This window comes from Hesperophylax consimilis, chromosome 22 (genome assembly GCF_061612785.1).
Source record: "Hesperophylax consimilis isolate HC1 chromosome 22, BYU_Hcon_1.0, whole genome shotgun sequence".
Lineage (NCBI taxonomy): Eukaryota > Metazoa > Arthropoda > Insecta > Trichoptera > Limnephilidae > Hesperophylax > Hesperophylax consimilis.
The window spans coordinates 24,971,738-24,988,268 of NC_142857.1; the positions used below are offsets into that span (position 1 = coordinate 24,971,738).

General features: G+C 36.1%; 2 protein-coding genes across 2 annotated transcripts; both read left to right on the plus strand.

Annotated features, from left to right (window-relative positions):
• The first annotated feature begins 1,009 nt into the window (after window positions 1-1,009).
• LOC149413348 (zinc finger SWIM domain-containing protein 7-like) lies at window positions 1,010-2,097 on the plus strand. The gene is made up of 2 exons (XM_089644962.1): window positions 1,010-1,255; window positions 1,582-2,097. Exons 1-2 carry the CDS (start codon window positions 1,165-1,167, stop codon window positions 1,953-1,955), a joined length of 465 nt encoding a protein of 154 aa, XP_089501088.1. The 5' UTR covers window positions 1,010-1,164; the 3' UTR covers window positions 1,956-2,097.
• Window positions 1,943-11,931, plus strand: Rad1 (Radiation insensitive 1). The gene is made up of 5 exons (XM_089644961.1): window positions 1,943-2,193; window positions 2,972-3,210; window positions 5,782-6,016; window positions 7,360-7,491; window positions 11,058-11,931. The coding sequence occupies exons 1-5, from the start codon at window positions 2,083-2,085 to the stop codon at window positions 11,178-11,180; spliced, it is 840 nt and encodes a 279-aa protein (XP_089501087.1). The 5' UTR covers window positions 1,943-2,082; the 3' UTR covers window positions 11,181-11,931.
• Window positions 11,932-16,531: the final 4,600 nt, after the last annotated feature.

The following is a 16,531-nucleotide window of genomic DNA, read 5'->3' on the forward strand; positions in this document are numbered from 1 at the left end:
TACAAAATAGTGATGCCAATGATAATCGAGAACTTTGAATCGGTATTCACGAAGAAAAAAATATTTTTTAAATCAGTATGTGGCTTCTTTTTTAAGAAAATAATATTTTTTTTTGTAGTACAAATGGTGGCAACAAAGATAATTATTTTAATTTAAAAATGTTCTTTTATCTTCCTACAACACATATTTTTTAACACGGTATTTTGGCCTTGTATCTGAGATCATTTTTTGTTTAATATTTCGATTCACAATGTTTTGATTTTCGTCCAACGCCACGGAACAAGAATTGAATATTGTTATTACTCAAAAGTACGTATAAAGTCCAAATAAATTATTCAATTCTCCCTATTCAGTTACAGATACGACTCCTAATAGTCAAATCACACAGAGCGATTTTAGTTGAACGACGAAAATCGAACAAGATTGGTTTCAAGTTAACTCGAACCAACTTTCAACTTTCATCGTGCAACTAAAAACTTGATCAACTCTGTTGAAAGGCTGTTCATACTTGTCGATTAGCTTTCAAGTGTCATTCAGATCCGACTTGATCAACAATCGCTCTGTGTGAATGGGGTAATGCGGATAAGTCATTGCTGCCATAATTATGATATTTCAATAAACGCCCGGGTTGCCGGCAATGAAAAAATAATGTTCACTTGACTAAAATACAAGTGAATTCTGCCATGTGCATTGATGAAGATGACCTCAAATCATATTTTTTTCAGCTGCCCTATAAAAATAAATCATACACAGATTTTATCCTTGACCTGATCAGTGTGGGTATTTATTCGGATTGGTCCCGATATGGGGGATCGGTATGAAAAAAAGTATTGCGTAAAGCAGACATTACACGCATTCGACAATCACATCACCTCAACCATAAATAAACCAATCACACCTCAACACTGGCTAGAACACTCATCTGGGGTGAAAAGCCAGTAAAAAAGCATTGTTACATTTTGTCTATGATAGTTCTGGCGCCGTATTTTGACTTTTATGTCAAGTGAGAATGGTTTATTTATGTGTCAAGTTGACTGCGTAAAAAATGTACATGTTTGTTTCTCGCGTCGTTGAAGATAACTTTAACTAGTTATTAATTTTGTTTTTAATTGCGTTTAACGTTAATATGGCTGAATTTCATAGAAATTCATCATTCGGATTGTTATGAACTCAAAGTTTCGTCTTAAAGTAAATGACGCAGCTTTTGATATATTAAGAAAAATTGAACTCAAATGTCAACAAGACAATATAGCTGGTAAGAAAATTCAACCACCAAATAGTTTACTTATTTTATATGTTTCTGATACCTGTAACACTAATCTATCTAAATAGTAGTGGATACTCTCAGAATTGACCAGAAAAGACCACTATTCGGAATCAAAATGTACCTTAAAATGGCTTTATCAGTGTTTAGTGACTAGGCCTAAATACGCAGACAGGTATTTTCCATCCTTCCTCTTTTCTATTTCCTTCTCCCCTCACTCCCTTATATCTCTATCACGCCATTTCACCACAAGGTAGCGGTTTTTACATTTAAAAAAACTTAATTTATTTGCTAATTTCTTATTTCTTCCTTTACAGATGAAGACATTTTAATCATCCACTCAATATTCGGCAGCGTTTTTGAACGTTCTACAGAAATTTTGGAAAAACATAATTCGGTAACATTCTACGTTTTGGACGAAGGCGTCAGAAGCATAGCCGAAGTGAAAGGCAACGCTGGAAACACATACAAACTGCTTCCGGAGATAAATTTCTGTCCGTGTCCGGCATTCCAAATGCAAGTTCTGAAGTTCAAATCCGAACTAACTTGTAAACACGTACTTACCGCATGGCTCGCTAAAGTGTTGAACAACTTCGTAGAGCAGAAAATATCACATAAGCAATATTTATCGCTCGTTTCTTCGATTTATTTGTTAGATGTTGACATTAACGAAGATTCTGAATTATTCTAATAAGTTTACTTTCCTTGTAAACACAACTTCTAAACACGTACTTGCCTCATAGTTATTTGTTGGACATTGATATTAGCGAAGAAGTATCAATAATTTGTTTAAGATATATTGTTAAAGAATCATCAAAATGGTTTTCAGTCAAACTGAAGAAATCAGAGGAACTCAATATTGCTTTACTGCTTTTTTGGATAATGTCAAGACGCTACATTCTGTTTTGAAGGCAATCAATTTTCAAGAGGTGAGTCTTGCTTACTAACCTTTCAGGCTAGTTTGTTCGGTTTTGCGAAAAAACAGCTATTGCCCGTAGAGTCAAACTTTTTTGAACAGCATTCTCATAGAAATCATTGTGTCTGCCTTACTTTCATAGTAAAAACGATTACTATAGCCTGCCGAATATAGAATTTTCCTTAAACTATTAACGTCCCATGTGATAATTATTTATTTTTAGTAAAATTATTCCCTTCCCTTGCCTGCCCAACAACCGGGTGGCGGTATAGTTGCTCTGTCTTTACATTGTGCAGACAGGGGCACCCTTGTGAGGTATTACACCAAATGAAAATGAAGCAAGATAAGCAATGGGAATTTCTTTCTGTAGCTGGCCCTACAGAACTGCTCTTTAAGTTCTTTGTCAGTGTTTATTCCGGTCAGTTCTTCTTGTCACATGATATCCTATTCTTTAACGTTGCATTTCCATAGTCAAAATGGAGTGGAAGTAAGTAGTTATTTCCAATTTACTATATTAACATAGTATGTATTTAGAGTCACGGACTTACAAATTGAAATAGATGATAATATATGGGCATTTTTCACCATATCAAATAAAGATTAGTCACGAAATGACCTATCACGCCTGGATCCCTAGAGCCGCCTCTGCTATTGATGATGTGTGGAGGTTTTTTTAAGGAATGGAAGAAAAGGAAGGTATGAGGGGTTGTTAGGAATGCTTCCAGGAGTGACGGACGTAGGAATCCATCCCTCCTAGGCAATGTGATGTTACATATTTTTGTTATTTTCAGTCGGCCATATTTTGCGCCACCGACCAAGGCCTGAAGATCACAGTAGAGCAAAACAAGTGCGTGCAGGCCTCGGCCTACATCCCAGCCGACAACTTCTGCTCCTACTCAGTGCGGGGGCCCGAGGTGGAGCTGAAGGTGTCGCTCACAGTGCTCAGCGAGTGCCTGAACATCTTCGGCTCGGGAGAGGAGTCCAGCCTGAAGATGTACTATAAGGAGGAGGGAGCGCCGCTGATTCTCGTGTGAGTTATAATGGACTGCCGATGGGTCTCCGAAGAACATGCAAGCATTTCAAAATTATCCTTTTTAGAATAATTTGCCAAGCGATTTTAACCTTAATGCTTTGAAAAATGTACGATTACAAAATCAACTTCGCTTAGGCTAATATAATAAAACTTTAGATTCCACTTTTGATTTTATGAATGGCGCCTCTTTGAAGTGTGTTCTAAGCTCTGGCCTTCGACAGGTTTACTACATGAGAGACTTAATTGTTCTGAGTCAGTGGGACGGAGTGGGGAAAGAGAGGGTATGGGGGGAGAGGATGGATGGGAAGCATTTCGCTGTTCAGATCTGATGGCTAGTGCCATTTCAAGCAACATTTCAATTCTGAATTGTTGAACTTTACCAGGGCGATACTGAGAGTATCTACCACTCTGGCTTTGAATTACGCAGCATATAACGGGCGCGAACTCCTTCACTAGGACGTATCAGTACGTCACGCCCGGAGGACGTAATTTTATTTTTTTTTAAACTTCCGATTTAGTTGTCCGGGTTAAGTCTTCCCCAAAGGAAAAACTTAACCCTTCCACTCACTTTTCCACAAATGATCAGCTAGTCAATCAACACTATGTAAGTGCATTATATAAGTAAAATAAATACAAAACAATACAAGAACAACAACACGTCAAATCACCAGATATCAAATGGGAAAAAAAATTCACCGTCTCCAGATATTTTCATATCAGAGGGTTCGGCTCGGTAGAACTTCTAACAGGGCCTATAAATCCTACTGATCCCTCAACATAAATATTTAAAAAATCTTTTGTTATCCTACATGTATTCAAAATGACCGACTTTTGCATCTTTATATATACATTTTTTGATAGATCTAATACGCCTAAATTTTTAATTAGAGAGCTAGGTATAATGCCAGTAGCCGAAATAACGAATGGTAATATTTTTATAGTCTGAGAATGCCAAATTCTTTTTATTTCATTTCCTAAATCTGTGTATTTTCTTATTTTTTCATTAACAGATTTTTGAATATTACAGGAATTTGGAATAGCAACATCAATGATATAAGTTATTTTTTTAATTTTGTCATGTAAAACTATATCGGGTCTATTATGACTAATCGCTCGGTCTGTTAGTATAGTTTTATCATAATATATTTTATAAAATTCGTTTTCTAAAAATGAATTTGGTTCGTATTCATAATATGGTACTACATTACGGCAGTCAATCAAGTTATGTTTAATTACCAAATTTTGGTGAATTATTTTTAAAACTTGATTGTGCCTAAATGTATACTCGGACGGTGCTAATATAGAACATCCCGATATAATATGTTCTATAGTTTCCGGAAAAGCCAAACATTTTCTACACAAATCATCAATTTGATTTGTATCTTTGATTATATGCTTTCTATAATTTTTAGTATTAATGACTCTATCCTGAATTGCAAGCATAAATCCTTCTATTTCTGCGCTCAACTCTCCAATACTCAACCATTTGTTTGACTTAATTTTGTCAACATACGTTTGGTTGAGATAGTGTTTATAAGTATAAGTGTTTTGCGTGTAAAATTTTATTTGACCAGGAATCTAATAATTCCTGGTTGGGATTTATAAAAATGTTATTATTTTTTTTCATTTATGCTTTATAAAAATGAAAACATCGAATTAAAAAAATAGAAACTTTACAAACAATTATAAAGATTACAAAAAATATAAAAAAGGTTATAATTACAGAACAATAAACAAAAGCACATAGATAAAAGAGAAACATTGAGTTTAAAAAATTAAAATATGTAAAAATTAAAAACTCAATTTCCGTGTGATGCTCGGAAATATACGTCCCGCTCGTTCCAGAGCGCAACATATATTTCAAGGACGTATTCATATGTCCTACCCGTACCCGATACTGTTTACGTTTGACGTATTTATACGTCCCGCCCGGTTAACAGGTTAAGGTAAAATAATGCTTATCTGTGGAATTAGATATGTATTAGTAATCATGCTCTTTAACATTTCTATATTTAAATATGAAATAATGCTTATCTGTGGAATTAGATATGTATTAGTAATCATGCTCTTTAACATTTCTATATTTAAATATGAAATAATGCTTATCTGTGGAATTAGATATGTATGTATTAGTAATCATGCTCTTTAACATTTCTATATTTAAATATGAAATAATGCTTATCTGTGGAATTAGATATGTATGTATTAGTAATCATGCTCTTTAACATTTCTATATTTAAATATGAAATAATGCTTATCTGTGGAATTAGATATGTATGTATTAGTAATCATGCTCTTTAACATTTCTATATTTAAATATGAAATAATGCTTATCTGTGGAATTAGATATGTATTAGTAATCATGCTCTTTAACGTTTCTATATTTAAATATGAAATGATGATGTAGTTTATTGAAGAAATGCGTAAAGCCATATAGTTTGCCTCCAAGTTGTCGTAATGTTATGCAGATTTGGCTTTATTGCAGGTCTATATATTCTGATGTCTGTTTGTCTCAATTTACCTAGCATTTCTTTCATAATAAATCTTTGGAACTTTCATTTCTCCCAGTCTGGAGCACCTGAACGCCGAGGACGCCATGACCGACTGCGAGATCCGCACCCAGGAGCCGGAGGAACTGATGTACTTCAAGGGGGACGAGGATGCTGTGGAGACGGGGGCACTGGTGGTGAGGGGGCCTAGCCTGCTAGCGGTGCTCTCTGACCTGGATAGGGCCTCTGAAGAGGTGGAGATCACCCTGTCTCCGGAACACCCACACTTTACCATCGTGACCACTAGTCCGCAGGTTGATATTTTATTGATAATCTATTTTTTTTTTTTTTTTTTAAAGTCGGAGGCGGTTTACTTACGTTCCCCGCGAGCACTTATATCTGACCTATGGGTCAAAAGATAGTTACTGAACTGTCTGTACGTGACATTGAAAATATCAATGGTCAATGCAGAATCGTTAAGCATTTGACTCGCTCTGTTGATTGACATTTTTATATATTTTTTTTATAGAGCGGAGACGGTTTACATGTAGTTCCCGTGAGCACTTAGGCCATAGGCCCATTGCACTATCTCCCATTTTACCTCATTCCCTTGCCAGTAACCCGGTCCCTTTTATGAAGTTCACCAGGGCTGTCATTGGATATGTGGCGATGTCTTCTGGTTCCACACTGTGTCTTCCCAGGTATCTGAGCCTTATTCCCAGCAGAGCGGGGCATTGGCACCATAGGTGAATTGGAGTCTCTTCCTCCTCTTCACATTTCCTACAGATGTTGGTGTTTTCCACTCCCAACAGTTGCATGTGTCTCCTGAGATGGCAGTGTCCCGTTAATAGTCCTACCAGTTCCCTCAGTGAGTTTCTGTCCATATCGAGTAGTTGCCTGGTTCGGTTAGGGTCCGGTCCGTTTATGAGTACTTTAGATTGCCTCATTCCGGGTGCCTTCTTCCATTCCTTCCAGTGTTGGGATTTGACCCACCTCTTGATATGTAGTTTGGTGTGGCAAGCTGCTACTCCTACGGCCGGCTCAGATCCCACAAGTGGTGCTTTCGCCCCTTTCCTTGCTAGTTCGTCAGCCCGCTCGTTGCCCTCAATACCTTTATGTCCTGGTACCCAGAGCAGGGTTACTTTATTGATGGTCGCCAGTTCTATTAGGATAGTCCTGCATTCCATCACCAGTCTGGAGTCGCATCGGTTACTTTCCAGTGCCATTAAGGCCGCCTGGCTATCCGAACATATGTTTATGTTCTTATTTCTGTACCCGATACTCATATTCTCCTGTGCGCAGGCTAAGATGGCTTTCATCTCAGCTTGAAACACAGTGCAGTGCATTCCTAGAGGTATACTGAGTTCCCTCTTAGATCCCTGTAGACAGACCCCGGCCCCTGTTCCTTCCTCCATCTTGGACCCGTCTGTGAACCAGATTAGTTAGAATCCTGTTTGGAGTCTGGACCTGGGACCGTGTCCCATTCCTCCCTTGTGGGGTACGTCACTTTAAACAGCTGTCCGAAGAAGTATTCGGCTTGTTTGCCGTCCTGCTTCATCCCAGCCGTCGGACTAATTGCCCTCAGTCGATAATCTATTAATTTATCATACTGAATTAAAATGATTTATGGAGTGTCATAATGATAAATATTTTTTAGGACAAATCCCGGGTGGAGATCCCCAAGACTTCTGACATGATCCACAGCTTCACTTGTGCGGAGACGGTGACCTTGAAATACAAATTTTCTTCCATCAGGCTCATCATGAGGGCTTTGGGACTCGCAACAAAGGTAAAACAAGCCCTTACACCGAGGGAATGTCTTTTTGGAATATTTTGCTGCCTTACCTAAATCTATCTATATTATACTAAAACAAAGTCGTTATCCACGTCAGTATGTTTGTGCGCTTAGTTCTTCTAAAATACGCAACGAATTTTGATAGGGTTTTCATCATTTAGAGAATTTCTTCCGGAAGGTTTATATATATATAATACATGCGTATTATATTTATAGAATAACATCGGGTACACGTCAGCTAGTTTGTACGTATTATCATTGTATGTTGGTCAATGACGTTAACAATACATCTACGCTTATGATAAAGTGGCAAGTTAGAAGCACTCCTAAATTTAAAGTAAATTATTAATTCAAACAGTGTTTATATATGAGAAATATAGACATTAAAAATATATATGTGTATCGTGAAATAAACTAATGGACAGGACGGCGTTTTCATATTCAAAAGTTGCGTTGAATACTAAATCAAGGCATTGGCCTTAGTCTAGTCATAGAGTTACAAGCCTGGGCACCTGACGAATTTTGAGGTGTCAAGAGAACAAGTCAGTGCAGTGCCATAATAGAGCAATGACAGTTTGCAAATTGATTGTTGTTGGTACTCGTTACTGCTGATTTGTATGTTGTTTTATCGCAAGCATATTTGTTCATATTGTTTTATCACAAATCACAGAGTGATTAGACTATTTTAAACAGTGAAGTTTAGTTGGTGGCAGCACTGACTTCATAATTTAACATTTTCTCTATGACACATTCAATGTTTAGGCGGAAAATAACTGTATTATTTATAACTGGCTGTACCCCGTCGCACGTCTATATATATTGTAACTTTATTGATGTTGGTATATTATTACTAGCTGACGTGTATACATTGCTGGGGGGTTAACCTTAGGAAATAGACATATACCATGACGGACTTTTCTGTAGGCCTTTTTAAGTTATACAATTCCGTAGTACATTATTTTGATGTATCTCATAAGGTTTAGCCAGCGTTAGCAATGTAAGCACCCGAAAATATTATTTTTACGACTTGATTACAAAACATCGACTTTTCTCTACTTTCTATAAATATAATATGCATGTGTTATACAGGGTGTCCGGAAACTCGTAGTACAAGCGGGAAACTGGTGAATCTACATCACATTTGGAGTCGATTTTGTAGTATAATTTTTTTTTATTTGAGCTTTCGTTATCGAGTAAATCGAGTTTGAAGTTGATTTTTTTTTTTTTTTTTTTTAATCAAATTCTTATAAATTATTACTGAAGATCAAAGTACCCAACTAATTAAAACTATTTGAAAGTAAAACAAATGTAGAAACTCGGATTTGAAGCATTATTTTGAAATCACCCTTCATTTAACCCGGTGTAATCATAAAATATTTCTGCTCTGCAGGGTTAAAACTTCTGTTATTCAACCCTAAACACCAGAAAAAACTTTAACCCTAAAATAGCCGAAAAATATTTTTTTTTGGTTTTTTTTTTTTTTTTTGAAAATGCTCAAAAAAAAAAAACTTTATGTTTTTTTGGGTTCCCCATGTGGTGTAGATTCTCCAGTTCCCCGCTTGTACTACGAGTTTCCGGACACCGTGTATATACAAACCTTTCAGAAGAAATTCTCTAAATTATAGTGAAAACCCTATCAAAATCCGTTGCGTAGTTTAGAGCCCAAGAATGACTTATCCTTTTGACAGAGGATCAGAGTTTACGAGGCAGTGAGATCTCGGACTGTCTCTCAGTAAATTTCAACAAGTGGAATAAAGTTATAAAGTTGTTTTAATCTAAAATAAGTCATGTTAAATATCACTTGAGGCTTTTTAAGAAAGAAACATTCCTGGGTCACAAATAACCTGACGATATTGTAATTCCTCCTACATCCAACATTATAGACTTGTCTAGCAAAGGATTGAACTCTCGATGCCTGGGTGGGAACCCGGTGCGTTGGACCACTCGGCCATCAACCGGTCTCTCACTACTTTGTCACATTGTGAGGAGCGACAAATACAAAATTATCCAATTGATAATCCATGGAAAATGTATGAAATTTTCAAGCCATGGTTTTGAAACTGAAAAACCAACGTGACTGGTACAAAAGTGCAGTCCTGCTGGTTTATTCAGGGCTGCAGCCTGAATTGAAGGTTGCTCCGATGATAGTTAATCTGTAATACGAACGGGCATAAGACATAGAAGTTGGTTTTGAAAAGCTGGAGAAAAGGGAATGAATGAACTCAATAAACAGTTGACTAATGCGAGACTGTTCTAATGACTGAGGTAGCGCCCGATAACCATAATAATAATGATAATAACAGACCGAACAATTATTCATAATAGACCCGATATTGTTTTACATGACAAAATTAAAAAAATAACTTATATCATTGATGTCGCTATTCCAAATTCCTGTAATATTCAAAAATCTGTTTTAGGAAATTAAATAAAAAGGATTTGGAATTCTCCATAGACATATGAATATTAGTAGACCTGCCCTAAGTGATTAAAAGCGTATTATCCCCACTCCCCATACCGGTTCCATTGGAGCCGGCTGTGCTCGCGTATGGCCTCAAGTGAAATTTGAAAACGTGACGTCATCATTCTTGTGCGAACTATGGTCGAGGCATCATCGGTTCATTTTACGAAATAACACGGCAAAATGTTGACTTGTACTATGAAAACTTGTAAAAATAGATGTGAAAAAGAGAATAAACCCAATTGTCGTATTACATTCCATAAGTAAGCATTATTTTACTTTATTTTAAGCATATTCACATCGTATAATATAGATCAGTTTTAGAAACATATACTATCACATGGAGAAACGTCTGGACGCGAAACACAAAGCTGGTTGGTTGCTGGGAAGTAAATTATGAACATTTATAAAAGTGTCTTAACTAAATACTTAAACGAAATATTCGACTCTGAAAATAGAACCGAATTTTTTTGCCCGAATTTGGACTTCGCAAATTTGTTCATAACGTGGCGAGTAATTTGCGCTCCCATGTAAAAATGTCTATTCATTCAAAAGCAGATTTTACTTTTAAGAAGTAAATGGTGATATTATAATGCGAGATGCCTATTTACTGTCAGATTGATTTATTGACGAATCACAGTCAGCCTTACGCCCTTCGTTCTTCAACAGTTGATTTTACCCCTCGCCATTATCTTCTCGTCTATTAATTCCTATGTCTGTGGGAATTCTCAGACTATAAAAATATTACCAGATGTTATTTCGGCTACTGTCATTATACCTAGCTCTCTCATTCAAAATCTAGGCATATTAGACTGTCAAAGAATTTATACATAAAAATGCAAAAATCAGTCATTTTAAATACATGTAGGATTACGAAAGATTTTTTAAATATTTATGTTGAGGGATCAGTAGGATTTATAGGTCCAATTAGAAGTTCTACCGAGCCGAACCCTTTGATATGAAAATATTGTTGACTTTGTGTCTGTGGCTGCGTTACACACCTACTTTATTTTATACTATTTAGAGATGTGTCTAGTGTAGTGTATAGTTACTACATAAAATTAATTTCTTAATTATGTAATTATGATTGTATTTGAAGGTTGCCATAAAGACTGATTCGCGAGGTTTGCTGGTGGTCCAGCAGATGATTGAGCGTGAGGAGCAGAGGCAAATGTTTGTGGAATATTACATCACTCCGCTCATCGATGAAGATGATGACTGATACCTGTTAATAAATACTTGTTATAATACTTCCAACTTCTGACATTTCCCATACATTCGGATGTTTATATTCTACACTAACGCCTCCTAGCGGCACAAGTTGTGAGGCTTGGTTTTCTTTCATAAATTTGAATAGATTTTATCACCGCCATCTTTTATTAATACAGGTCGTGCCATAAATAAACCACTCACTAGATCGATATCTTTGTATGAAACAAACTGATTCTAAAAAACCATAGATATGCCAATATTACAATTCTCATTCGGAGCCTACTTATTATACTATCCACCAATGAAAAACTCTGAAAGTTTATTCCATAGACTTTCAGAGTTTTTCATTGGTGGATAATAGTTAGGCAACAATATTCGCAGTTCCAATTTTCGATTAGAGTTTTACCACCCTGGGCCTTGCTATAGAAAATGAACTGACAGTTATAGAGTCCTGTTTTCGGACTTGCACTGGGTTAGTATACTCGTATGTAGTAGTATAGGTTAGTAGCAGGGATTAGTACCAAACCCCGCTGAATCCAGTGCTAAAGTCCCAAAACAGGTCTCTTTAACTGTTAGTTCATTGTCTACAGTTGCCAGCTAATGCAAGTAATTACTGCACTATATATTACCTCTCATAAACTATTACTACAATCAGTGTTGCTAGTATTTTTATTTCGATGAGTAGGTACTTTAAAGAGACAAAACAAATAAATTTTAAACATTTGAAGCATATGAAAGTAACTAAACGAAAATGATATCTGAATATTATATAATTATTGTCTTTGTTTAAATTTTGTGTATTAAAATTGTATTATATTATTATATATGTTGTTGTTAATAAATTAATAATAATTCATAATGATCTTATCCTTCAACAATTATATTATTACCTTTGGATGTTGTGTATACCTTTATTATTATTTTTATTGGCCAGAAGAATCACAGTTATAAGCGAAACCAGTAGTTTTAGATTACATTAAAATATCGCTTTTCAATTTGATATAACTCTAATTTGGGGAGTTCTAATACTACGTATATTAGGTAGGAACAACAGCAACAAAAACTAATGTAATTAATAAATATAAATCATTTATTATAGTAAAACAAGGTAGTCTCAGTCCTGGATTTGTCAATAGGCCTTATAGGCCGCGGCCTAGGCGCGGCAGAGTTCAGGGGGCGGCACTCGCTCGCTTTGATAAGCCGTGTATGCGATTATAAACAAAAAAAGTCCCTATGGATAGACAGAGTTTTATAACTATTAGACGATAAATATCATTTTTTAAAGGCGCTAATTCCTTGTACTTTAGTTAGATACTGCCCGGGCGGCAAGGGTAAAGGGTGGCGGCGGATAGATAACGCTAACTAAATGATTTCGGCTCGCTCACAAAAACAAAGATTACTCAAGTTTCAAAAACATTTAAATTCAGAGTGTCTATGACCTTTATTACAGCGTCATCTAGTCCAGAACCTTTAAAAGTCGGCGTTTTACATATATTTCTTTATTTTAACAAATTTTTCAAAATACTTCATATTCATATACTGACGAAAAATGAGTGATGGAAGGAAGCGACTGAGTGGTGCTGAGTACAGAAAGATATCAAAATTAAAAAAGATGAACAACAACATGCTTTTCAGAAAATCAGGAAAATAGAAACTTTTTTTAAAAGTGAAAACAGCAACGATTTATAAAGTATTTCACAAGAGAACTCGGGGAGTGGGAGTAGTAGTAATAAGGAAGATCAAGGTACTGGTATTCCAATTGAGCTGACGAGTATGCATCATCTCAATCAGTCAGATCAGCCATGTTTAGTAAAACCTGTTCGTCCTTCTGATTCCGACATTTCTGACAGTGAAATACCTTCAACAAGTGGCAGGAATTTGAGGTCACGCTGTGAAGAAGTGTCTCTTGTCGCGAAAACTACTGAAATACAATCAACCACAAAACTGAACAAAGATCCAGCCATATGGGAAATAAACGATTCGACGAGAGACATTATTGCAAGAAATGGTTTCGAACAAAAGTCCTGTGATTTCACAAAAAGTGGGAGAATGTATTCCGATCATCGCCGTTATTTACAAAAAAATCTATTTTTCAGAAAAATGAAAAATAATGCAGTAAAAGAAAGGAATTGGCTTGTCTATTCGGAAAACAAAGGCTCCGTATTCTGCGGACCCTGTTTAGCATTTGGATCTATTGAGAACAGGACCCAATTTGACCAGCAAGGTTTCAATGATTGGAAAAATGTAGAAATTCGAGTAGCTCAACACGAAAACTCTCCAAATCATAAGTCCTGTATTCTCGCTTTAAGATCTAGAGGTTTGATTCACGGTTGTATCCAATCTTCACTAACTGCCCAACCAAACGAGGAAATTTCTTATTGGAAGAACATTTTAAAGAGGGTCGTTGCTGTAATGAAAGGATTGGCATCAAGAGGTCTCGCTTTCAGAAGAAGTAATGAAAAATTTGGTGACCCGCACAGTGGGAATTACATAATGCTACTTGAATTAATAGTAGAGTTTGATCCATTTTTAGCCAAGCATATTGAAAGACATGCAAACCAAGGATCTGGAACTACTAGCTACCTATCAAAAACTGTCTGCGACGAGTTCATTTGCTTAATGGCTGAGAAAGTACTGAAATGCATTATCTAGTGATGAGATAAAAGAAGCGAAATACTTTTCTTTAATTGTAGACTCTACACCGGATGCAACACACGTAGATCAACTGACACTTGTGATTAGATATGTTTTAAATAATGGAGAGCCATGTGAGAGATTTCTTAAATTCTTACCTTCTGTAGGACACAAGGCTCAAGATATGTTTGATGCCATTACTTTAGAGCTAGAAAGGTTGAACATAAATCTAGAAGACTGCCTGTGTCAGTCATACGATAATGCCTCGAACATGTCAGGAATTTATAATGGTTTACAAGCCAAAATTCAAGAACAAGCACCACTTGCAATGTTCGTCCCTTGTGCAGCTCATTCATTAAATTTGGTGGGAACCTCGGCCGCTGAGTCTTGTACAGAAGCCTGTCACTTCTTCATGTTGCTGGAAGAGGTTTATACTTTCTTTGTGAAGTCAACCGATCGTTGGAAAAAATTGGCTAATGAAATAGGAAAACGAAAGACGCTGAAGAGAGTAAACCTCACACACCTCAAAACCTCAAACCATACAAAGTGTAAGAGGTTCCTGGGATGAAGTACTTACGGTTTTAAAAATGATTGAAAATGACGCTACACAGAAACCCATCCCACGAATTGAAGCAAAGGGAATTCGCCTTAAATTGGAAAAACTGGAAACGGCATTTATGATCGTATTTTGGAATGCTATTTTGGAAAGATTAAATAAAGTGAGTGCTCAGATTCAGAACTCATCTGTTGATGTACTGACGGTATCTGATCTTTATGGATCTGTTCTCGAATTTACAATAGCAGAGCGAGAAAACTTTGATTTTTTCGAAAAAAGTGCAATTGAAATGAGCGCACTTAAGCAATATCAGGGCGACAAAGAGTAAGAGGAACCCTAGGAGAAAAAAACTTCATAGACGAAGCATCAAATGAGGAAATTGAAACAACCTCCAGAGACTCTTTCAGAGTCAACACCTTTTTGGTAATTCTGGACAGACTGAGAGCTGAATTAGAGAGAAGACATGGTGCATATATAATCTTTAAAGAAAATTTTTCATTTTTAACAAGAATGAGTGAACTTTCAACACAAAGAGTTTCAGAAAAAGCTCAGTCTCTTGTGCAATATTACTGTAATGATTTAGAAGACGATTTAGTTCAGGAATGTGTATACTTTTGTAGTCACATTTCCTCTAATAAGACGGCAGGGAAACCTGAATCGACATCATTACTGAATCTTTTTAAGTTTTTGAGGAAACAATCTCTGTGTAATGTTTATCCAAACTTGGATATAGCTCTCCGCATCGCACTTTGCACCCCGGCCACAAATTTTTCTGGAGAAAGGAGTTTTTCCTGTAAAGCGTGTGAAAAATTACCAAAGGTCTTCACTGTCGCAAGAAAAAACTTAACTCTTTGGCTCTTCTGAGCATTGAAGCAGACATGAATACTATAAGCTATGAAGATATTATAGATGATTTTGTAAATAAAAACACCCGAAAAAAATGTAATTCTTGTTACTAAATTGTACTAATTAAATTAAATTGTACTAATTCGTTTGTTTATTTTTTTTGAATACCTACTTCCTACATTTGAATATTTATTTTGAAAATTGTGTGTCGCCTAATGGCAGCCTAAAAGTGAGTGATTATGTTTTTTTTATTTTATTTTTTTAAATTTTTTGTTTTTATGTGATAAATATTATCGGTGGCAATTTCCAAGAAGGGGGTAGGGGGCGGCGCAAACGAAGCGGCCTATACTTGTGAAAAGTACAAATACGGCCCTGGGTAGTCTAGTTAATACTTAATTCTAATGGGTTAATGGGGCGATGCACTACGTCATGTAATATTTTAAATTGAGCCGCTATCAATAACAACCCTTACGTAGATGGCGATAAGGCTTAAATTCCCGCTTCACACCATCCGCCTGTTTTGATTTATGCAAGAAAAAAACATGGCCAAAAAGTGCATTTTATTTTATTTTGTGGATGTTCAGGCATAAATATATATTTTTTTTTCGATCATTTTATAAATAACTTAATTTGCCACATTATACAATAAAATCATAACCGAAAATGGGTTTGTAAGTAGGAGATTTTGAACTTTAAAGCAGTTTTCATAGGCCTTTACACTATTTTTTTTTGGGCTTATAAAAGGCCAAGATGTATTCTACTCGCAGTATTTAATTAAAGCATCTGAAACATTTCTAGGCGACCAAATTTTCAAACCAAAAACACATGATTTTGCATTACTACGTATGTCATTGCCTTAACTTAGTACTTAATTAATTCTTAAAATTAGATAGTCGTTGCTTAGTTCTAATTGTATTTAATTTATGAAGAATCTTGGTTCACTAATGACGGCGGTATGTAGTTTTAAATCAATGTTAGCGAAGAGAAGTCTCTTTCTCTCTCGCGAAGCTGTCTGCATGAGTTTGCACTTTCACATGTTCTGAGAGTCCACACGTTCACATTCACTTAACTAGTGAATGTGAACACTTAGGTTCACTGACGCGGCGTTGAGCAGGGCTCGGAGATTGCGGCTTCTTGGGCGGAAGCAGGGGGGGTCGACTCCGACCTAAATTTTGGTCCTAGAATGGTGGCGGTTTGGTGACGTCATAGCAATATTTAAAATGCCAATATCCAATAGGAACACTTTGAACGCCATAGAAGAACTGAGTTGTATAAAATGGGATATCTGTGGTAACAAAAGTCAAAAGTCAAAACACCACATGTTT

Bases quoted from the DNA above. Each gene is read 5' to 3' on its own strand.
- LOC149413348 (XM_089644962.1), top strand. From the start codon at position 1,165: ATGAACTCAAAGTTTCGTCTTAAAGTAAATGACGCAGCTTTTGATATA. The intron at 1,256-1,581 runs GTAAGAAAATTC...CTTCCTTTACAG, and splicing joins TCAACAAGACAATATAGCTG to ATGAAGACATTTTAATCATC.
- Rad1 (XM_089644961.1), top strand. From the start codon at position 2,083: ATGGTTTTCAGTCAAACTGAAGAAATCAGAGGAACTCAATATTGCTTT. The intron at 6,017-7,359 runs GTTGATATTTTA...AATATTTTTTAG, and splicing joins TCGTGACCACTAGTCCGCAG to GACAAATCCCGGGTGGAGAT. The intron at 7,492-11,057 runs GTAAAACAAGCC...TTGTATTTGAAG, and splicing joins CTTTGGGACTCGCAACAAAG to GTTGCCATAAAGACTGATTC.